We start from the raw sequence: 23,546 nt of genomic DNA, 5'->3' as shown, positions 1-23,546 counted from the left end.
CCATGCATGTTCCCAGATATTGATTTGTTTGGTTTTGCTTTTAAATGTTTTTCACTACTCTTGTCATTCATGTGAACAGCCAGGGAGAAAGTGAGCTGACTCATTTTGCGTTATGTATTACCAAAGTCTTTTTGTTTAAACTTGAGTGAAATCATAGGCTGTTTTACTAACAAAGTCTGTTCAACTCTTAGATTTGAAGAAAACAATCCTCAAAAAATAAAAACTATTGTAATATTATTTTGACTGGTAGCTAAAATGTGAGAATGGAGAAAACAAGAATTCTTATTTTTGACCTAAATTCACTCTTCTTGAAGTCACAGTGCTATGCTCTCTTAAGAATTATTTTACGATGGCACCAAAGAAGGACAATGTATTTGGTTCCATCTCATGCTTTCCAGTGTCAACTCTGAGGGAATAACGTCAGGTAATTTTACATTTGAGGAATGGTTGCCTAGAGTAATTTGTTTTGAAATAACTCATTTTTGCTACTTCTGATACAATAACTTTCATTTTCAAAGCTATTTAAATAGAGGTTGTAGGTTGCATTCGGCAAAGCCTTGAACTTCCAGAAGTAATCATGTGAGCAGGCCCATTGACATTAAAAGATCACTGGATGCTAGGTGCGAGAATCCAGTAGAAACATGAATATCTCCTCTAAAGCCTAAAGTACTAACCTGTGCTTTGAGCGGCCTTTATAAGTCCTTTTTTTAAGGTGTCCCGTAGCCAAGGCTTCATCTGGAAATTTTCTTCTTCCCCTACTAACGAGACAACCAAATTGGGAGCTGGTAGCTTCCATTTGTTGAGCATAACTTCGAATATAATTCCAGGATGAATGGTACTTGGGACCTTAATAAACTTCAACAAACAAAACAAAACCAGCACTGAATAACAATGGGACAGTCGGATACAGTAGAGACATTGTTCATGGTGAATACAGAGGGAAATTTATCATCAACTTGGTTATTCCAGAAAAATTTATTTGAGCAAGACCTGACCTAGAACTAAATACCAGGATGAATTCATCAGGCTTCTATATAATTGTCATCTCACTGATTGGGTCAGTTCCCTGAGTTAATTCTGTGTTGCAGACTGACATTGCTCTCTCCTTTAATGCTGCTATTCCTCTTGAACTGCCTTCAGTTTCATGGCAGTCTAGCAAAGCCAACAAATTTCTTAAGGGTTTCTTGTTTCTGCACTAGCTGAAATATTTGCCTGATTTCATGTCTGTTTTTCAAGAATGCCTTACATGAATCTATTGCTTCTTCCTGTTCTATGTATATTTTGTTTTTTTGCTTAAGACTTTAAAACAAAATCTTAAGGCAGGTTTCTGATCCTACAAATTCCTTCTGCTCTAGCACTAATGTATGTAAGGGAGGAGGTGTTTCTGTCCTTGTACATCTTTCTCCGCAGAACAGAGAGAGAGAACTTTAAGGAGAGCCTTGAAACAGCTCAAAAGTATGTTTAAAATGTTGAAATCCGTAGTGATTAATTTTTGGCAGAAAGAGGTTAAAACAGGGAAATTATGCAAAAGGAGGGATGCTGGGCATGTGATTTTAATTTTTTTTTAAAGGCAAAAGTGATCTACTGTACTTGTAGCATGTCAGTGCAAGTCAAGTGATTGATTTCTGTATATTAACAGGCCTTATTTTAAATCACATTCATGCTCAGGAAGGTATGGTCCTTGCTTTGAGTACAATGTGGTGCCTTGCACTGTGGCACACTGACCCTCACTATTACAGTCTCTACTTTTAATGCTAAGAAGTAACAGCCAAACAACAGCAATGGTGTTAAAGGGTTAAAACTCCGCAATGCTGTACCTTTCCACGTTTCTTCCCAGAAGCTGTGAAGTCTATTTCTCCTATGCAGTATGGTGGTTCTCTTTTGAAAGCTGCTTCTTTGTCAGGGCTGCAGAGCTTGGTTTCCATTTCCTCCATTGAATTTGAAAGGTGATCACCAGTAGACCAAGGTGTTCACTGAGATGACAGAAAACTGGAAAATGAGAAGCTGTTTAAACTGGAGAGGCCACAAAATCCATTAATTTACATCTAGCTGAGTTTTTAGTCAAATATTTTATGATTATGCTTATAAGGTTCACCTAAAATTGGAGGTGTTTGTACCAAATAAGGGACGTTATATACAGGAGGAGGCAGATTCCACATCAAAACTACGTAACTTAAGTTGTAAAAAGGCATGAAGGAGTAAGACTCTCATTCCTCGACTCCCATTTAGCAGACAGAGAGCTGTGTTGCGAAGTGCAAGATCCCGCAATCTGTGCAAAGTCATGTGGGGTGTCTTGGAGCCCAAAGGTGACCCTAATTCTACAAAAGAGAAAGAGGAGCCTCAGCCACAAACTATTGCAAGCAAGAGCAGAGCTGTGTCTGTGAGTGTCTGAGTCACAGTTTCTTGATGTTGTTATACATCATGCTACTATGACTTATATTAACCAACATGAACACTAAATAACTAAGTGATGACATTGTATTCGTCTGAAGATACTTTAGGAGAGGTTTACTCCCCCTTTGCTGTTGGAAAAGGCTATTTATTCATAAGCCAAAGTACTTAAGGCCAGGCTGTACTCAACAAGAACATACAGTTCAAAAAGGCAGGTGGTTTTCTCTACACATGGCTAAAGGAATGACAGCGAGTAATCTGTCCTAGAGCAAAGTTCATATAAAAAGAGTTGTTCTTCTGCATTACATAAGATGCTGAAAAGGTCTGCTTGCTTTTCCTATATTCCAGTTTGACTGAACTGATATAATTATGATTTGAAAAATACACATTTCAACTCGTATGCCTCGTTTTGTTTCTTTTCAAAACAAAAGCAATGAAATAGCGCTCTCTCTCCCCTCTGCCTTCATCTGCATATTCAAAGACGTATTCAATCCTTTAAAAAAACCTTGTGGTAGTAAACCAGCAACGGTAATCCACCCTGTGTTAATCTTTATTTTCTAGTCCAGGACAGCTAGCAAGTCTCTTGTGGGTCTATTAGGATGCTCCAGTAGAGGGAGCAAGCCCTCCAGCTGTTCCCTCGGGCTGGGAAGTCTCTTGGGAGTCTGCGCCCTGGCTGCTTTACCACTGCTGCCTCTGTATTTTCTTCTCTTCTTTTATGTTTTCTGTGAAAACGTTGTTTGGAGTTGCCTTTTTTGCTGATCTGCCTCTGAAAAGTGGTTATGCACCCTCTCATGATTTGTTTCCCCTACAGCTATTCCACACCTCTGTATCCCCCCCACAAACTTCTGTCAGAAATCACTGCTTCAAACATGCTGTTCTCATTCTTCTCTCTGTCTGCATGCTAGTCACTTCTGGAAAGGATTAAGTGTTTATTCTGAATGCTAGGATATCAGACTAGTCTGGTTAAGAGTCTTACCTTAAAGAACTTCGTTTGGATTATCAATAATGGTAGTCACAGCAAAACCCACCTTTTTGAGTTCACTTTTCCACTGGAGATGCAGCTCTATCTCCTAAGAGCACAGAAGACAGTATTCTGGGGAAAAAATAGTTAATACAGAGCCATAATAACACACTTTTACTATTTAAAGTACAGAAATAACTTCCTGGAACTTGCTGAAAGAACACAGAACAAAGGATTTGATTAGAAAAAAGTATTCAGGACTAATTTCCAGGGTACATTTAGGCACGATTCATCACTGTTGTAGATAGTACATGTTTATTTATATCTACACACAAGCAATGGACTTGGAATAGATAGCAATTTTCAAAGTAATTTGATGGTTAATTTGGCCTCATAGATAAGCCCTAAGTGGTTAATTTTAAGTCTAGTTCCAGATCTAGCTTGCAAAATTTGGTCATGCAGTTATCTGTGACTTCTCTTTTGGAATAAAGACACTGAGCTGCTGAAATTTATAGGGAATATTCTTGCATTTGGATACTTAAAGTTTTCCAGAAATAGCGCATTATTTGATTTTCAGTTTGGGAATTCTGGTTCTCAATGGTAGTGAATGACAGTGAAGGGGACAAAAATAGATAAGATGCAGAAAGAAGCTGTGTTCACAAACTTTTATAAGACTGGAAAGCAGATGGTAACTGGTACTGCACACGGCCCTACTTCTTTCCTCTTTTTTTTTTTTTTTTTTAATTTTATTTAATCAGGCAGTCTCTGAGCCATGACATTAGAGACTGAGAGCTTATTTTGGGGAAGTATTACTTCATCTTTCCATCCTGTTCTTATACCACTTCTTCAGCATCCCTGCAGGCTGCTATCTGTGTTGGGATACAGAGCTAAATGGAATTTGTAATGATCTTCCACAGCTGTTCTTGTGGTCATATTTCAAGCCAGGAAGTCTTCCAGCATCAAGAGCAGAAAAGTGGTACTGACAGGATGACAAAACAAGTCCAAAAATTATGCAGGATTCTGAATGGTATCCATGCAAGAATATAGCGTAGCCCTATATGGAGCTGAGAATCTACACTAGATTAGATCCTGGACTATTATGGAACGATATCTCCTAAATTTCTGCATGCAGCTTTCAGGAGCTTTTACAGACAAAGCCAATGAGCAATGCCAAGTAGCTTGCTTTTGGTTTGGTTTTTATTGAGATTTGACACTTTGACAGTTTTTCTTGCTTTGTCTTCTACCTGCTATTTGACTTCCAATTTTCCAATATTTGACTTTGACTGTGACTTTCAGTATGATTGCAGTAACATACAGGTGCAAATGTTCCACATCAGTGCAGTGTTCCACCCAATGGTGCTAATGGAATAAGGAAATGTTGTTTTGGTATTTAAAGGGGCAGGGAAGATTTTTAAAGGCTGCTCAATAGATACTATACAAGTGGGGGAAAAACAAAACCAGGAGTTCCTTATATTATGAAAGTTGCAAAATCACCTGAAAGAAACCTGCTGCATGAGATTTGCAGATGTGATTCTTAAGCACAAAGGCTGACCGTGTTAAATATTTCTTTACCTTCCTCTATACCTGTCGGCTACTGCAGCGTAACCCCTCACTGTTATGGGCAGAATCGCAGAACACTGCATGGATCTGCTCAAGTACTGCACCTTGCCTTACCACCACTTTGCACTGCAGTGGAGCTTCACTACACACTGATCAGTCAGCACACAGGCTGCACCCCTAATGTTTGAATGTATTTTCAGAAGAGGATATAGTCAGATCTTTCATTTCCTCCTGGATCGTTAAGGCTTCTCTTCTTGAAAAGCCTGTGGACATCTCACCCAATGTAGCAACAAAAGCATGTATTAACAAACTACGTAATATAATTACAGTTTTTCGGAGTGCCTTTCTCCTGGGTTTAGTTCAGTCTCGTTCTGCTTGGTTCCAGCTTTCACATAAGTCTCTAGTGGTTTCAGGGGCTATTGCTTTGAGACTTCAGGATGTACTAGATTGCAAGTGTGTCAGGTCACAGTAATTGGGTCAAATCCTTGTGGTCAAAGTCATGACATACCACTGCAGTCAGCTTAGCTACGGTCAGCTTGCATTGCTGTAACATCACAGAGTATTGTTTAATTGCAAGGGTCTGGAATAAGTCCACGCCTGGGGAAAGAATAGGCAGATAGCCAGAAAGAGGTGCATGGTCTAAGCACTTTTTGGATGAGAGGAAAGGTAGGGAGGAAAGCAAAGAAGAGACAAAGGCTATAAACACAGCTGGATTAAAAACCAATGACGAGTACTTCATAATTTTCTCCCTTTCCATATACTATTTTCTGTTAGATTTTTTAGAAAACTACAACTTTTTTTTTTATCCTAATAATTAAAGTTTTTTCCCCTCCATTGTCTGTGAGAATGACATCTCAGATTACTTAAAGGCAAACAATCAGAAATACTTAAGGGGTGGGGGGGAAAAAAAGACATAAAAAATCTTGCCTGCCCCAATATGTGCATTCATATTTTAAATTTTGTGTACATATGCATATATCAAGCAATCTCACTTTAGTTCTGGTTCAGACTTAAGTACAGTTTTTTCTATCTAGGCTGCTGCTACATATTTAAGTTTGTAGGTCAAATTCTGTCCTAGATGTTCCCATTGACTATAAATACAAACATCTATGGAAAGAATGTACTTCTAATGATTATCAGATTTGAAATATAACCTAGAAAACTATTTCTAACTAGCAAAGCAAGTTAAGACAATTATGAGGAAAAGACAATTGCCAGTTCCACCTACATCTGGAAATGTGAGTCAATGTCATTTACATTACGGATGGCCTGATTAAATCATTCCAGGTGTCAGCCAGTCTCATGAATCATTATTTCTTTAAGCTTGTAAATGGGAGCTGTTAGAATTGTACCATCGTACAACCAGTGCTTGTGTCGTTGGAGTTTGCAGGTCCTAATGCTGTTAGTCCTTCATTTTGGATGGTCCTAATTTCTTATTTGGGTATTCTAGATTTCTAGGATGTAGGAAATTGTCAGTGAGGTATAACCTCCAATTATACCTCAGGTGGTATAACTGGGGATATATTATACCCCCAATATATTATATTGGTGGGACAGTTGTGATGACTGTAGGGAAACTACAAGGGGGATCCCTGCAGAGATTCTTTCCTGAAGGATTTATCCAGGAAACGCAATGAGATCAGAACGACAGAGAGACATTTTCACACCTGTGTACATCCCTTTCTGGACTGTTCTCCCTCCTGCGTCGCTTCCTCATCCCTCCTCTGCCATGCTTTTTCTCCCTAGCTTCCTTTTCCCCTACAAAGGCTGTTGTCACTACCACTTGAAATGTGTGGCTCTTCTTCCATGTGTGGCAACAAATGACAGACGGTTCACCTCCTGCTGGAGGTTCACCTTCTCCAGCTGGTCCATAATTCCCTTGAAACCTGGCACCCAAACCCAAACAGAATATTGCAGCTAAAGCTGTTCTGACAAACAGCTGAGGGACTTCACACAGGCTGTCCTGTTTATATTGTCCTGTACAGCATTTCTCTTTTGCAAGAACAGCATAGCATTGCTCACTTAACGCTTGCTCTGCCTGTAATTCCTGTAATTCCTTTAGATTTTAACCAGGGTTAGGCTATGTCCATGGAAGGAAGAGAGGTCAAATTTGAGCCTTTCAAACATATCTTGTGAAAATGGGCCCAGTCAAGGGATGGCTTGACCTCAATTGTTGACTTCAAGGGTAATGGTTTGATTAAGAGAGTAGGCGTACGGTAGTCATTAGCTCTCAGGACTTAGCTGTAGTAAGAATTCTCCTTCATACTAGTACACTGATCAGCAGCCTGGGACACACCCTGACTTTTCATCACTATCAGATTCCTCCACCCACTCAAGGAGCACATTTGACTATGCAGGTGAAATGATTAAATACAGTAATACAGTAGGCCCAGTATTTTGATGTTAAATCAGTCACAAAGCCCTCCCGCCCCGCATTAGCTTCAGTGGCACATGGACCAAATCCACTGGCTTATAAACTTTAACTGTGCCCTTACTGGTGCAGGGTGAGCTAGCAATCCTAATAAAAAGTGAGCCTTAACTATCAGTCAGAAAAAGAGGGGGCCCACAGTAATGATGCAAGTGAATACTAACATGAAAACTGCAACAAATATCATGAACTTTGCTTGAGCAGGAACAATCAGCTTCTAACACACCTAATGGGATACCATTGGCTAAATTGCAGTCCTCCTGGAAAGGATCTGAGGGTTACAGGCAGAGCAAGCGTACATGAGCAATGCTATGCTGTTCTTGCGAGAGAGAAATGCTGTACAGGACGATATAAACAGGACAACCTGTGTGAAGTCCCTCAGCTGCTCCTCAGAACAGCTTTAGTTGCAATATTCTGTTTGGGTGCCAGGTTTCAAGGCAATTACGGACCAGCTGGAGAAGGTCTGAGCCGGAGCAACAACAAGAACAGACAGAGACCTTGCACTAAAAGAGAAGGGAAGCTTGAGCAAATTAGAATTGTGTAAGCAAAAGCAGAGAAGACTGCAGGAAGGAGAATGTAACAGCTTATCAGTGCAAAAGGATGACAGGAAAGATGTATTCTTTGTATTTGTGGCTAGGACAGCAAGTAACAGGCTCAAGAGAAGAATAGTAACAAGGCTGCCCAGGGACACGATATTAATCACACTCAGAGAAATACTTCCTTGGAAAGAATGAAACCCTTATACCACTGGTTAGGGAGCAAGTAAAGCAACCAGGCTGCAGTCCTCGATTGCGATGGAGTCCGTATATTGTGATCCAAAGAACTTGACCTGCATGTTATCGCAACCCTAAGAGCTGGATGTGTGTCCACAGCTCTGATCCTCAAGATATAGATATGCTTATGTAACTTTACTAATGGAAATGCTCCTACTGACTTGAGTGCAAGTGCTCACTCAAGGAAAATTTCATCAGTGAGTTTACTGGGCCAGTGCCAGCACCAGTGTAATGGAATTATTTGCTTCCAATAGTAGTCACATTTTCATTCCTGTTTTGAATTAAAACATAATAAATATGAAGAACAAAACAGATGCAGAGAATCAGAATAAAGAAAACCTGAGAAGTGAAGGGCAGTGTAAAGACTGCAAAATTCATATTCAATTTCAGCATGTGCTCCAAGGATTAATTGGAGGGGACTCTAACTGGTGTGTATGTTTAAGTGTGAAGAAACAAAACCAGTATTTTAATCAAGGGTAAATGCAATGGAGAAGGGGAGGTATGAGAAGGCTTAACTAAATTCCAGGAAAGGAAAAATACCTAAACCTGCCATGGTGATATAAATATATGATGTGAGACAAAAAGAAGTATTTGTATGAGAGACTAATGTATATACGTTTATGTGCAATTACACACACTATCTTGCTTATATTCACATTGCAGCTTTGGAAAATGTTTGTCAGGAATTAGCACATTCAAATTCTGGTAGCGATGCATGAAACTTTTCTGCATCACAGCCCAATGACAAAGCAGAATAATCTGCCATGATTGCCAAGGAATTGCTAAATAAATCATAAAGAACTAGAGATGGCGAAACATACTAGCAGAAATCATGGCCAGCTATCCTGCATAGGGTTTTGTCATACCTGTAGTGAATAAATCTTTGAGAATTGCACAAATAGAAAACAAAAGAAATGTGACTGTCACGACAAGTTGCAACTTGAACTGTAGTACGCTTTTCCCACATTCAGATAGGAGGGCTAAGAAAAGTCGCTAACTGCCAGAGATGAGAGCTGGAGAGGTGCAACAAGTACACAGCAACTAATCTATGAGAAGGTTTCTCCATACTTTGACTAGGAAGGAGAGCGAGAGGCTAGCAAGGTTAAGGTTGACAGCAACCTTGGTAATGTGTTCACTAACCAGAGCCTTTATGAGTTTGCAGACGTAGGGCCAGACAGGGGCAAACATTGACAGAAGTAAAGAACTTGAAGCAAAATCACGCAAAGAAGTGAAGCACAGAAGTGGCCTAGTAAAACAGAAGTTTGGGTTACATTTCCAGATATATTTATGTGAATTGGCCCCACTAGAAGCTTTCAAAAACACCAGTGTTGTCAGTTTCCTTTCTAGAACAGCAGAATGTTATTTCAAGTAATTTCTCTTTACTGCATCTTTGCATAGTCAATAACCAGAACAGAATGTCATAGGAGGAAAAAATTATGTTAAAAATCCCATCTACGACAGCAAGCTATAAAAAGATGTGTGGGAAGCGAGCCTTGTTACTGAACCACTGTAGGCTTTGTTTTAACATTTCTGGGGTATGCCTCTGGAGCCTGATCCTTCCTGTAATTGCCAGGACACAAGGATGCGAGACGAATCAAGTATTCGCAGGAGTCTTCCCATTAGTTTCTAGGAGAGTGGATTGTGCTTTGGTTTGGATATGGTTAACACCAAGCCTTTAACAAATGAATGTGCAAAATGCTAATGTAAATATAGGTACTTTGTCTTTTTTGTTTCTGTCTTCATCTGCTTAACACAGTAAAGAGCACCAGAGGCTATTTGAATAATGTACGTTTAGTGAGTTTGCAGAAATTTGCATACGGATGTCAGCCAGTGAATTTCATGGAAGTGGATTTATTCTGGGGAGAAAACCTGAGAGGGTGGAGAGGTGATAAAAGGGAAATGTAGACATCAGGGAAGTAAACAATGGAAGGAGCAGATGGAACAGATGAGAGAAAGCACACAGCAACACTGCTCGATTAAAATAAAGGAATTGGCTGCGCTTAAATAGCACATTGTATATGGTGTGGGGCGGGAGGCTGACACCAGCTTCAAATACTCCTGGACCTTCACTGCTCTGTTCCCACAGCATGGCATGCCACTTTGAAGCTATGCCAACACAACTCTTTGTGCGGCCTACAGTGAATCAGACTGAGTTCACTTAAAAAGAGCTCATTTTTCTCAGGTCATTTTTCAGCAAAATCAGTTCACTAATGTGGTATACAGCATGACACACAAACTCCTGAAATAATGTATTGTGAAACCACAGCCATAGTTCATGCTGAAAGAAAATACAAGAACGTGGGAATAGTTCCAATACAAAACAAGTGTTTCAGGAAGGGCAATGATCAAGATAAGGCAGACAAAACCACACCTGAACATTTTAGTTGAAGTTGGATTGTATGTGAGCACTGGCAAATGAGTACTATTGAAAGCAAAGGACACAATGAATACTACTGAAAGCAGAAGTATTAGAAAATAAAAAGGACCACCAGCCGGAAACTGGAAAGTCTTGAAATAATCTAGTGTGGTTTTGCTCAGATCAGCTAGTATTTTTCATTCATTAAGATCTGAATATATCATACTTTAGAATCTGCAAAAATTCACAAATGTTTCTCTTGATGCCAACAGCTGACTTCATAAAGTTAGCCCCTAGCATTAAGCTAAGTACCAATCTTTACAAATTCCACTTTATAAGCTATGCTAAACCAATCTTTACCTCTTTTCAAGTTTGTCATGTGTAAAACATTTTTTTTTCAATTTCATGCCTGTAGCCATACATTCTTTTCTAGAGAAGAGCAATGTTAACAGGGGAAAAAAACCCATTCACTGTGTTTCCTTGTGGGACTGCTTTCATCATCTCCTATTTAAAAGAGCTTGGTCAGTGCTTTAGGCAAATTTTGTAAGCTGGAAGAGGAAGTATATTCAAAACCAAGAATGTCTTTTGCATAAACCATATACAAGGGGTACTTTGAGAATTCGAAACCTTAGGAAAATAATTTAGTCTGTTTTGTTTCTTAAATATAACAAAACTTCAGAGACAACTTTGACCTTAGGGTATTGTGCAAAAGTGCTAGTGGCAAAATTGTTCATCAACTGTTTAAGTTTTTCCCTTGATAAGACAATAATCTCTCTATCTTTTCCACTAACTACAAAACTGAAGTTGCATTTGGATGTAGTTGTGAATATAGAAGAAAAAGGACCTCACTTATTCTTATATATTTGGGATACTTGGGAACATCTCTGCCTGCAGATGGACAAGAGGCACGTGCTGGCACAGGGATTCCAAGTCTGTCAAATTCACTGTACTAAAAGCCTCTGTTGCTTCCCCATGCACACATGCTTTCCCTATGTCTGTAACAGTTCTGCTGGCGGGTGTCCTCATGGCAATAACCAGGAGGTAAATCTTCAAATGTGGTGAATTCTGCGCTTGACGGGGTTTAACATCCTGTGGGAAAGAAATAGAGTAACAGATGCTTCCCTTCACGTGATGTTTATATACATTCAAAGTGTTGTCCTCATCAATTTTTTTCTTGTTTACAACCTCTGCTTTTTATTGACGTGAAACTTGGAGGTGAAGGAATGAACAACAATATTTATAAAAATTCCCTGTCATCTCTAAAGGTTTGCTCCATAACTGACCAAACTGATTTGTAAATCACAGATGAATTTTACTCTTCTCACATAGCTGTAAGGAAGCTATATGCAACAAAAGCTTTCCTCTCTTAGACAGCAGGCAGCGATGGGTTTTGTTTGTATTTCATCAAGGCCTGTTTACATTTACCGTCAACAAAACCATTAAGCCATATATGCCTCCTGACTACTCTAGAAATACCTCTTCCTTTTCCACAGCCTCTTCTGGTTGTGTTAAACTGGCTTCTGCCTCACCGAGCATAATTTGGTCCTGAAAAGAGCAATTACAGAGCAAACTTCCTATTACAAGAGATGCTTCCCCCCTTGCCCCCCCTCGCCCCCCCTCCGTTTCTACAGTGTATAATACAATGTTGGATGGTTTGGGGTTTGCGAGGGGTTCAATACCTGTAGATGCAGGGCACTGTGATGAGAGAAACAACAAAACAAACAAAAAACCACTGTATCAATCTACTTTCTATAGATGGAACTCTACAGAGAGGTGGATAGATGCACAGTTTCAGTAAAGAGATGCCATTATTTCTGGAAGCGTAAAGTCCTGTTTGATCATAGTAGCAATGTAGCTACAGATCTCAAATACATGATGCCACGCAGGGACAAGTTTTGTAGCACTCTAATGTACCACAATTTTAATGGGGTGCCTTACTGTTACACTTGCCACACAGGCAAGGCTTTTATCTAGACAATGGAATACTTAATATGTTAAAGATAAAAGGGGTGATGAATTTTTATCTGTCACAAAAAGAGATTTTGAAAAGTCCCAATTACTCCAAGTAACCCATATGATCAAGATACAGAAAACTGCCCTTAGTAGTTAAATAAAACAAGAAATATGCTTACACAGTGTACTTTATGGTGCTGTCACAGGTTTCCTCAGGCAAGCAAAGAGAAGCTTAAATTGGCTACCCTGAAAAACAAGCTTTTTTTCCAGGAAGTTAAAAGGTTTCATAGTTGATGCTAGATGCATGAGCCATCTCTTCGCTGGTTATGTCACAGTGAGGGGCTATGCAGGAGGAAAGAGCTGAGAACAGCACTTCCGTAGTTACTGTGTTGTCAGAGGTGCTCATGTTTGAAATTTAGCGGCATTCCTGTTAATATTTCTTCTATAAAGTTGAATCATAACATCGAATGGGGTAAAGCTTTTACAATTACAAGAATGTGGAGCTATATATTGAGGATATAATAGTGCTATTTACATTTGTTTAAAAAAAGAACAAAATCCATGTAGATAAACATGTAACTTCTATTTAATTACAGAATTCAAGTCTAGAAAAGATTTAAAAGCCACTTTCTCCCTTGCGACAAGCCTCATGAAGACAGCTAAAAACTAGAACTTGATGGAATTATAATTGGCTACCAGAGTGCAAAGTTAAAATGTAGCTATGGAAATGTGCAATTTCTACTATTACTATCAATATGCTATATCCTATTTCACATTGGCTATGATTAGAATATTAATGAAATAAAAACATATTTAGCGTAAAATGCTGAATAATATTAAACTGAAGCAGGCTACATACTCATCTCCAGTGATACTAAATAGCAGATATTCAGTTTACTTCTATGAAGGTCTAAAAAAGTCTATTTTGAAGGTAACAGACCTAGTGCTTTGAGAACGCAGGTACCTAATTTTATTTACATGAGCAGTTCCCTTGCACTATCCATTAGAATAAAAAGAATTACACAAAGTTCAAAGAATTTACCAAAGACAAGGACGACTTTCACCTTTATTATTTATTGATTTTTATGTTTTTTTAACTCACTAGGAGAAGATGCTTTCCCAGATGAAGAGTTACTAAAGAAAAAAATTGGCCAAACTCTGGCTTGTCAGCATTTCTGGCTGTGTTCTTTGTGATCCTCTCTGAATGTAGAGTCTTTACAGGCAGTTGACTGCCTTTTATCAGAAATCTTCAAAGAAAGAAGGCTTTTTCTACCTTAACTCTGTCACCTAACATTCAGACAACGTGCTGTTCTGAATGCAATCTTGTAAAATAAAAATGACACTAAAAATTTAGAAAAGCAAATATTAAAGTAGACACAGAGCTGAAGACATCATCTGTGCCCCAAGATACTGTTGGAAATTGTCTTCAAGGGTTAAGGATGAGGAGAGAACAGTAATCACATGAAAGAGGAAAACAGAGTAGCACAGTGTAGTTATGTTAGCGCATGCTCATGTCCTAAATTCATGGGACTGGTAGAAAAATCCCATAGAGCAGAAACTTACAGTGAATAAGAGTAGAAGTGATGGGTCCACCTCTGTACTTCGCTGTCTCAGAAACAGCTGTAGAGTAGACAACTGCCTGACTGTAATAGTTCTGCAGTCTGCTAATATCAGACCAAAAGACTAGCCAAGGATCAGCTAGATACAAGAGTCTGTGAAGATTTAAAGGGTTATTCTTAATGCAAGCTGAAAGGTTGTCTAAAGAGTGGAGAGGGCAATAGTAGAACATTGCTGATGTCTAATTACAGAACAGGACAAATACAGTAAGTTAGCTACCAAAGTACTGAACAGAAAAAAACTTTTCAGAAAGAAATCTACAGCATAGATAAAGGACAGTAACACATAGCTTGTGAAATTTCCAATACAGAAAATCTGAAGTTTTACATATAATTCACAGAATCACAGAATGGTAGGGGTTGGAAGGGACCTCTGGAGACCCCTGCCAGAGCAGGGTCACCTAGAGCAGGTTTAACAGGAACGCATGCAGGTGGGTTTTGAATGTCTCCAGAGACAGAGACTCCACCACCTCTCTGGCAGCCTGTTCCAGTGCTCTGCCACCCTCAATACTTCCTTGTTTCAAAGGAAGAAAGAGTAGCAATGACTGCTTTATATCGCTGCTGATTACTCACAGATGATGAAGGGGAAAGAAAATGAGAAGTAATGATGTCTTCTTCATTGAATCACAAGCATCTCTTAAAATACATAGTATAGTGAGTGATCCTACCTGCTGACTGTCCTTTGCAACAGCCGTGACCATCCGTCTGCAAGGCTGAGTTGCACTGAGGTGGCTGTTGTTACCAATGCTATTTGCTGCTGCTCCCTTTTCCTATTTGGGAAGAGGAAGATGTTACCACATTAGTTGGCACACCGGCTTCCCTATGACAATAAAAGTAAACATTGCTAGTGTATAATGATACCGATAGCTCTTCTCTGGGATGAAAATAAGCTCCATGAAACAGATGGAGATGCAAATAATAAGCATTTCTCTGCAGCAGTAGTGGAGCATAGAGTTACCAGAAACAGACAACCAGCAGGAATGGACTCTAGCTGTGAATGTATTTTCTAAATTAACTTTTCAAATTATTGCAATGTCTTGGATGTTGAGTAACTGCATCAGTAACTAATCCTTTGCTCCCTTTGAGATGAGTCACATGCTTTCTGCAGCTACAGAAATCTTTAACAAATTTCCCAGAGCATGTGTGTGCAGTCTAAGTGCTCTCTTAATCATTTAGGTTCCTGAACAAAGACTGTCCACCTGTCTTCACTGATAACTTCAAATTTTGGCGCACAGCACATCAACCTTAAAAGTTAATTCATTGAAGGGATTTATTCTGCATTTAGAGTACATATGTTGTATCACCATGCTTCCTTAGGTAACTTGCCTGTGGGGCTTTCTTGATATATAACAGACCTCATTTGGTATAAGTTATTGCAGCTCAGTTGACTGCTGTGAATCAAAACTATTTTGAAAAAGTCAAAGTTATGCCCAAGCTTTTCAAGTTTTTCATAATCACAGTAATGTGTTTCTACAAGTATTTTTGTCCTTCACTATCAAAGTAAGTGGTGTGATTCCTATATGTTTGTATTGAGGCTTTGGGTTTTTTGGCATAAGTTGATGTATGCCATAAATATTCAGTGATTTTACTATTTTCATAGGCTTTAAATATGCCTTTCTTCTGCAAGTCTGGATTCCTTTGTGCTTTGTTTCCAAAACCTTCAGAAAATATATCTCTGACACATCCCTTTGATTACAATACAAAATGACATAAAACAGTCAGATATCCAAATTCTATCTGTTCACAAGAACAGCAGATTTTTGTCGCTCTCATGATGACCTGTGTAATTATTCTGGGTTGCTTTAAGATTTCCTTTATATGTCCATATGTCACTATTTTTTAACTATCCATGTTTCTGTTATTGCTTATATTTCTAGAAATATAATTGTGTTAAATTCCGTTACATCACAGTCATAAAAAGTCCTTTACCTTTGATCTTTGTTACAACAGTGACAGTTGCTTTAAGTATAAAAATGTGAAATTAAGCAGGACCTTAATCAAGAAATGTTCTGTGAAAGGTGAACCAGATTGTAATGCAAGGAGTTGAAGGCACTGGCTATTTTTGTCCAGGTTTGTCAGAAAGCATTAGGTGCTGAGACTGTGAAAGTTGTAGCCCAAGCAGAAGTTCTTTTCTAATGCAGAACTGAGTGGTTTGATCAGCTTAATCTACAATTAAGGAGCAATGCTGGGTCTGAGGTTAAACTCTTCATCTACCAGACCCCAAGTAAGACCATCCCAGTCCCTCTTGGACTATTCTGCAAGTGTCTTCTCTGTTGAAATCCAGTGTGTTTTTATCCTTGTAAGTACTATTTAAACTCTATTCTCTCAGGCAAACCTTTTTTTGCATGTTTTCCCTTCTGCTCAAAGCAGATGTGTTTATTATTAACCCATTTCCTAGACAGTTTCATTACCTTTTCTGGGGAGTTCTACTAGCCACTCTGACCAGTCATCACAACCGTGCATCTGTCTCCCTTCCTGGTAGCTTTCCAGACTTCATGTCAATCTGCTAAGAGGGAAATAATGCTTGAGTATGAAGATTCATAATTGATTGCTATATTACAGATGCCTGAGATTAAAAGTTTTGTAAACTGCTGATTGCACCTGCTATACTGCAAATTCATGACACTTTATTCAGCTCTTCCCACTATGTTGCTCACGCTGCCAGTGTATCTGCAATGACTTAACTGCTTACATTCCTTTGTCTTATAAGGTGCAACTTTCATTTGAATGTTCATTGAGCTGAACTGTGTCTTCCAACATTGCATTTGAGTTGCTGCATCCTCAGCAGATTCCCATTTCTCCGCCTTTGATTATTAACCCCAGCCATTTATGTGTTGATGGGCTGTGTTTGGTTTTTCTTTGTACAATGGTTGGTCTGTAACTTAAAAGATCAATGTTATTGGCAACAACTGAGTCTGTTCTGATCTGCCTGATAAGCCAGGTTATGTCCATTTCCGTGTTTGTTCACATGGTGAAGTTTCACAGCAACAGAAAATGCAAGGAAGAGAAAGAATCTCTGTATGGTATCACCAGGAGTTAAAGCATTCATTCAAGTTTGTGTTTCCATTCAAAGCACGATGTCTTGATTTAAAATCCCAATGTTATTAGTTCTGTCTGCACACCAGAACTTTATATGGTGTTCCAAAGCATCCCTACCTTTATACTGACTTATCCTGTTTCTCTTCTTCCCCAGCAAATCCGGGTGCTTAACATGCAACCGTATTTATCATCACAGCTACAAAGGAGGACAGTGCTATTATCTCATTTACAAATTAAGAACCTGAGGCACAAATAAGAACAATGACACATCAGAGGTCACACAGGAAGTCTGTGGGAGAACTGGGAGCTGAACTTTGGTCATTCAAGTTCAAGGTTAGAGACTGGAACTTTCCTCTTTGATAGAAGACTGAAAATACTTTCTTAAATCAAATATACTTCCAAGAATTTGGTGCTCTCTTTGCTAATATCTTATTGTTTATTATGCAAATCTGGATAATGTATCAAGTTAAAGTCCAGCTTATTTTACAGCTACCCATCAAACTAGTAAGTTTATTGGGGTTTCACTCTCATGTATCATTGCTTGTAATGGTAAATGTCAAATATTATGCTATTCTCTTTCAAGTATTTGCCTAGATTATTAACAGAAGTTAAATCACAGACATGTTTTCAATGGGAAACATGGGCTAAGCCATCAGCCTTTTTCTTAGAAAATACTCTCATGTTCTCCACCCCGTCACCAGCATTTTGGGAGTCCTAAACTACTAGTGCAGGGGAGACCATTGTTTTACAAGTATTGTAAAGAGATTCATCTGCTGTTAAGCATAATCCACTACACCACATAAAAAATGGACAGGAGGGCCCTCTATATTGAAAAGACCCTGCAAATACCATGTAAGTCAGTACTGAAAAGATGCTAGGGTCAGTTTCCCAGCTGCATTAAATTACCATATGATGACTCAGTTTATAGCAGATAAGTAAATGAGTTGTATTTTGGGTTTTGTTGCATCAAAAGTCGTCACTGAATCAGACTCCCTTTAGAGTATCAGGTCTCCCGTGTTCAAAAGTAGGATGATTTCTATAAGCTCCTGTGTTCCATTTCTTCCCTAGCTTAAAATGAACAATTCTGTTGCTGCCATTTATGTGACTGTAATAAGGCAGCTTGTCCCACTGAGGACCAGTTAGGTTGTGACCTGCTAGCTCTGCACTAGAAAGAGGCATGCGTGTCTGTAGCCAATTAATATTAAATGGGTGCAGCTGAAAGTGAGAACAGTGATACAGTAAGCAGAGCTCCTCAGGTGAAAGAGGAAAAACGAAAAAGGAGCTAGAAGCTATTCTCTGAGCAGTGAAGGGGAGGTCTAGGGAAGCACATTCAGGGACAGTGTCCCTGTACCAGGCGTGGGGAGAAAATAACAGCAAGCAGATGATACTAAGTTTTCAGTCTTTGTAGATGCTCCTGGGATCTTGAGATAAACAGCCCTTGCTCTTATTACAGCAGAATTAAAGGAATTGTGAGAGTAGCGAGAAGCAGTGTTGCTTAAGATGTCATCTCTGTACAACGCATTTTTAGTAGGTCTACACTTCTAGTCACGTGTCAAGACATTTTAACTAGCGTGATAAATTCTAGCCTAGACCTCACATGGAGATTTGCCTGTTAGTCACATTGGTATCTCCAGCTTAAAAGAGTAGCAACAAATGACTGTCTACTACAAACTTTGTCTTTCCTTAGCGTATAATATAGAAACACAGTTGTTGGCTTCTAAAAAATTCTGAATTTTAAATGCAAGTTTACTCCTCAGAGCGGATCTCAACTTCTCTTTAAAAAGATACATACCCTAAAAAGACATTTACACATCAAATTATTCAATGGTCATACCTGAACAAGCAGACTTCTCAAGTAAAAGACTTACTGTGTCAGAGGACATTCTGATAAGGTATTACCTCTCCTTGTATTAAAACTGACCTGTAAAAGAGAAAAACAAAACAGCTGTGTCTGTGGTTGAATAGCAAAGTTGAGCAGGCTTGTAAGCAGTAACATAATTTTCTAACCATATGAAGTAGCTTTCTTATTCTTAAAGTGCCAATTATTTTTCCTTTTTCTTAATGTGATTAATCTTCTTATTTTACTTTCAGATCATTTAGAAGGAGGAATTATCAACGTTAAGAAAGTATTTATATCTATTATGAGAAATATCTACAAAAAAAGGAGACCAAACACCTGTAGCCTATTAATCCAGACGAGGTAAACTTGATACTTCAGCCACTAGAGGGACCTCCAAGAACAGAATATACAAAAACTTTTGCAAAGCCTATTTTGAAGTATTGGGTTTCTTTAAAGAAAAACAAAAAAACTTTGCTGGCCAAACGAATTGTCGTTTGTTTATAATGAGCTCTGAAATAATAGGAAATACGAATTAACTAATTGTCTCATAGATTTCGTCAAGAAAAAGCAACTTCTTTTCTCCTGGTAGGATATGAGCTTGGAGGGTTGTTTCCTCTTCGCTGAATTAGTGAGGTAAGGACATCCGCTTTCAAGGGACTTGTAATTTAGCAGTAAGGTTATGCGTTGCTCTTTTGGAGAGTACAAAACAAATACAACTATAGGCTTTTCAGAGTTTCTGAGAAGAATAGGATTTGGATGTGGTTCAGGTAGTCTGCAATGAATAAGCTTAGTTCCTCACTGAATGATACGTTAGCAGAGCCCTCAATTTATTTCAAATTTTAACAGCAGTTTAATAGCCCAATTAACAAACGTTAGTGCCTCACCATGCATGCAAGTGCTTTCTAAAAAGTAGCTATGCTACCACTCGGATCACCAGATGTGTAACTAGCAATCAATCAGGGAGGTGACAAGGGCGCTCTAATGTTCCCTTTTATACTTCTGCAATACTTTGGAAGAAGTTGTGGTGTTCTTAACAAAAAGTTTTCGGGCTCTACAGGGCACAAATTCAGAAAGCTTTAGCATAACTACTGTAAAACATGAAGGCAACTGTGCTTCTAAGGCACTGAAGATGAGGACACAAAGACAAAAACTGCAGTTAACCCAGTTAGCAAATGGTCAGGGATGGGACTAGAATTTGGCATTGGATCACGATTATGGAACAGGTTAGAAGAATTTTTGCAAGACCTTAAATTATGTTGCATTGTTTAGCTTTACCTGTTAGAATAGTACTAGCAAAATGAAAACTCGTATTTTGTGAGAGGAAAGCAACCTGAAATTCCAGTTTAGCAGAGGTGATTGTTGCACAGGTCTCCTGTGGTCTATCCACTGAGTTTTATGGTTTCAGTTTTGTTTGCATTGAGACGTTATTTGCTGAGAAAAGGTGTGGTGGCAGGGGATGAGACATTGCTAGTACCTTTTCTATTATTTGTGGTTGTGTTTTTGTTTGGAGCATTAGAAAGCTCTCTGATGAATTATTGTTTGAAAAATCCTCCCTTCTGTCACAGACTTAGCATTATATTCCTTGCATTGCATGTGTATAACCTCCCACTGTTTTCTAGTGAACTACCTGCAATTAGAAGGCACATTCAACCATAGTTACACTTAACTAGCAGACTGATGATTCCTGACATGAAAAGTGGGTTGCCAAATGGGTCCTGCCGAAGCAGGATGATTATCTATCCCATGTCATTCCATATGTGTGAAGTAGGATATTATATGTTACAGATTAACACTGTCACAGGCAGGAAGTGTTCCTTGACCAGGAAGAGATTTAGTGATAACTAGTGATTTCTTTCTCAGCTGCTAAGTGAAACCCTTCCTGAAATACCAGAACATACTTTTATTAAGCACATTCCCCTCCATAAGTAACTATGGAGCAAAAATTTGGGGGGGATTTCAGAATTTCAAAAGTTCGGTTAATTTATTTGAAGCTTATTCAGGAGTGTTATTTGGTACTGATTTTAGTCTAACAGAGAGGGTTTGTGACTAACGCTAACGAGGAGAATTTTCTTTTGATGCAAGAAGATGATGAAACAATCTCGTCATTTGAGGAATGCCATTAGTCACTCTGCCCTCAGATACCTTTGCATGTGTAAGAATACACATACTGTATCCTGTATGGCATTATGTTGAGAAATAAAATGCCTCTTGAGTCTCACATGCTTCTGAGATGAAAATATACCACATCTGCCTTAATGATGAAGACGAATGTTGCAGCGTTTTGTCAGCCTCTTTAGTTTTCTCTTCTGAAGTGATACTCAGAAGAATCCTTTTTTGATTATGAAAATCACTGAATGATTAACCACATCAAAGAACTAGGGAGGATGGGACACCACGGGCAACTGATGAAACAGACTGGAGAGAATACATATGCACGTGTGCACAAGTGTGTCTTGCTGTCAGAAATCATAACCGAGATCTCCTAAAGTATCCCCTCTTAGTTTTGTGAGACTTTCACTAGTTTTAGACGTTTATTTTTCCTACTGAGACTTTATTCACGATTTGCAAGTAGGTTGTGAGCAAGAAAAAGGTGTTGAGAGGGATGTTTACAAGATGTAATGCACCAAAACAGTTCAGCTACATTTCTAGCTCCACTTTTTTTTTCTTACTGTCAGTGAGCCCTTCGAGGGCTCTGCCCTGAAGCCCTGTTCCTAAACGAGTAAACATTTAGGACCTGAATTCTTCAGAATCACTTATACCTGGAAGCTTTTGGTCAACCAGCAATGACAGCAAATAGAACAGGTTAACATTGTAGAAAAAATTAGGATCTCTATTGACATAAACCAAAATTCCAGTTGGCTGTTACTGGCCTTTCAAATAAATGAATGTTCATTACCAAGAGAAACTAAGAGTCTAAGTATTGTTGCAGATACGCGCTTGCTCAGTCTTACTTGGAAGGGAGCTTTTTATTTTTATTTTTTTGACACTTTTTTTGTTGAAGACAAAGAATAGAAATATCGATGTAAATAGCAAGACTAATCCTATGGACAAATAGCAAATATATATATATATTTTTTCGCCTTGCAAGGTTGAAATTTGGGTTGCAGAGCAGTTAAGCATTTAAACATATGCATAACTTTGAACACATGAAAACAAAATAAAAAAATTGGTTTGTGTGCCCTAAGTCTAAGTCTTGAAACTTTGCCTTAGGACTTCAAACCTGAGCATTGGTAGACAATAACGTTCTTTCCCAGAACAGCACTAATATGCTTTAGAAACCTATGAAACAATGTAAAAAGATATTATAAACGTAGACATAACCATGCAGTAAGATAGCATTCAAAGAGATAATGTTAATCAGGATTGTCAGCTGCTGGACTGGATAGCTTCCAAACTCCAGATATCTGGTGCATGCTACTGTCTTCTGCAACGTTACTTCTCTCTACTGACCAGATTCCTAAACTTACTGCATCCACAGTTAAAAATAACCCAACAACAAAGAGGGGGGAGAATGAGAAGCCATTTTAAAATTTCTAAATAGAAAACGTGTTTCTTTCTGTTTTTCGAAGTCTTATTCTGTCTGTAGATAGTTAATTTGCAACTGAAAGCAACATTTCAGAATAGACCGGGCTATACTGTTCGCTGTACTGTAGTGGTTTTTGAATGACTGGCAAAGTTGTCACCTGCCCCAGGCATTCTTGCCCATGTCGTCCTTGATGGTGCTACTGCTTTTGTTGACTCAGAGAAAGCCTAGACAGAGATGCTTAATAGATGCCTAAATTGCAGGTAGAGCAATGACACAGTAACTGAGGATCTTCCCGATCAAGGAAGCTGGAATAAATTTGCTTGAAGGAAAAAGTGTGCTGAATTAACCTGAGGATTCTCCGGAGCCATACAGCTATGGGACCACAAGGCACTAGTGGAGAAGGACAAAATTATTACTGCACATTATAGGAATTTTATCTTAATGGTCAGGCTTTTGGGGCATGCTGCAGTTTTACATGATTTTCACTCTCCATAGCTGGAGTTTCTACTGGTCTGCTACCTAAACTGTTCGACTAGCAATGCCTGTCATGAGGGAAAACCTGCTGGATTTATATATAAGAAGCATGAACGTATTCAAGAGCCTGCAACAAAGATTTTGCTTAAATTTAAAACGTAAAGTTAAGCTCACGTAAGAGCATATCAGTTGCATATTAATAGATTATGATCAATTAAGAAGAATGGTAAGTAAGATTGCCAAGGTGTCCAATGGAAAATGTGTACATGTACTCAGAAAACCTGTCCTTAATTGCAACTTGATGAATGAATGAAAACTTATATATATCTCCCCATCACTCCACTGAAATGGCTAAGCCATAGTCTTCACAGGATTTAAAAAATGAAGCAAACTCTTTTATCTCTTTCCACTTTCCTTGCATCTGCTTTGAATCACAAGGCTGAGGTTTATTTGTTCAACATGTTATTGTGTTTTCAAGCTTGGATTCTCCAGGAAATGGAATGCAACACGGTACTTGCTCTAATTCAAGAAAAATAACCCAAAAATTAACACAAAACAACTCTCCTCCCCTTGAAAAATGTTCTTTAACATGTCGCCTACTGTAGCTGGACAGAAATGGAAAGCAGCAT

The 23,546-nt window shown here is 38.7% G+C and overlaps 1 protein-coding gene across 1 annotated transcript in view; it reads right to left on the bottom strand.

Annotated features, from left to right (window-relative positions):
• TRPM5 (transient receptor potential cation channel subfamily M member 5) overlaps positions 1-16,544 on the bottom strand; it is a 56,558-nt gene extending 40,014 nt beyond the window's left edge. The window contains exons 1-5 of the mRNA XM_063332354.1: positions 16,450-16,544; positions 14,707-14,808; positions 3,420-3,484; positions 1,818-1,973; positions 675-855 (exon numbers count right to left, since the gene is read on the bottom strand). Coding sequence (XP_063188424.1) covers positions 675-855; positions 1,818-1,934 — 298 coding nt within the window. The 5' untranslated portion in view covers positions 1,935-1,973; positions 3,420-3,484; positions 14,707-14,808; positions 16,450-16,544. The remainder of the gene's footprint in view (positions 1-674; positions 856-1,817; positions 1,974-3,419; positions 3,485-14,706; positions 14,809-16,449) is intronic.
• Positions 16,545-23,546: the final 7,002 nt, after the last annotated feature.

This window comes from Chroicocephalus ridibundus, chromosome 4 (genome assembly GCF_963924245.1).
Source record: "Chroicocephalus ridibundus chromosome 4, bChrRid1.1, whole genome shotgun sequence".
NCBI classification, from domain to species: domain Eukaryota; kingdom Metazoa; phylum Chordata; class Aves; order Charadriiformes; family Laridae; genus Chroicocephalus; species Chroicocephalus ridibundus.
Note: the sequence above shows the minus strand (reverse complement) of the source record. Positions and strands in the feature narration are given on the sequence as shown.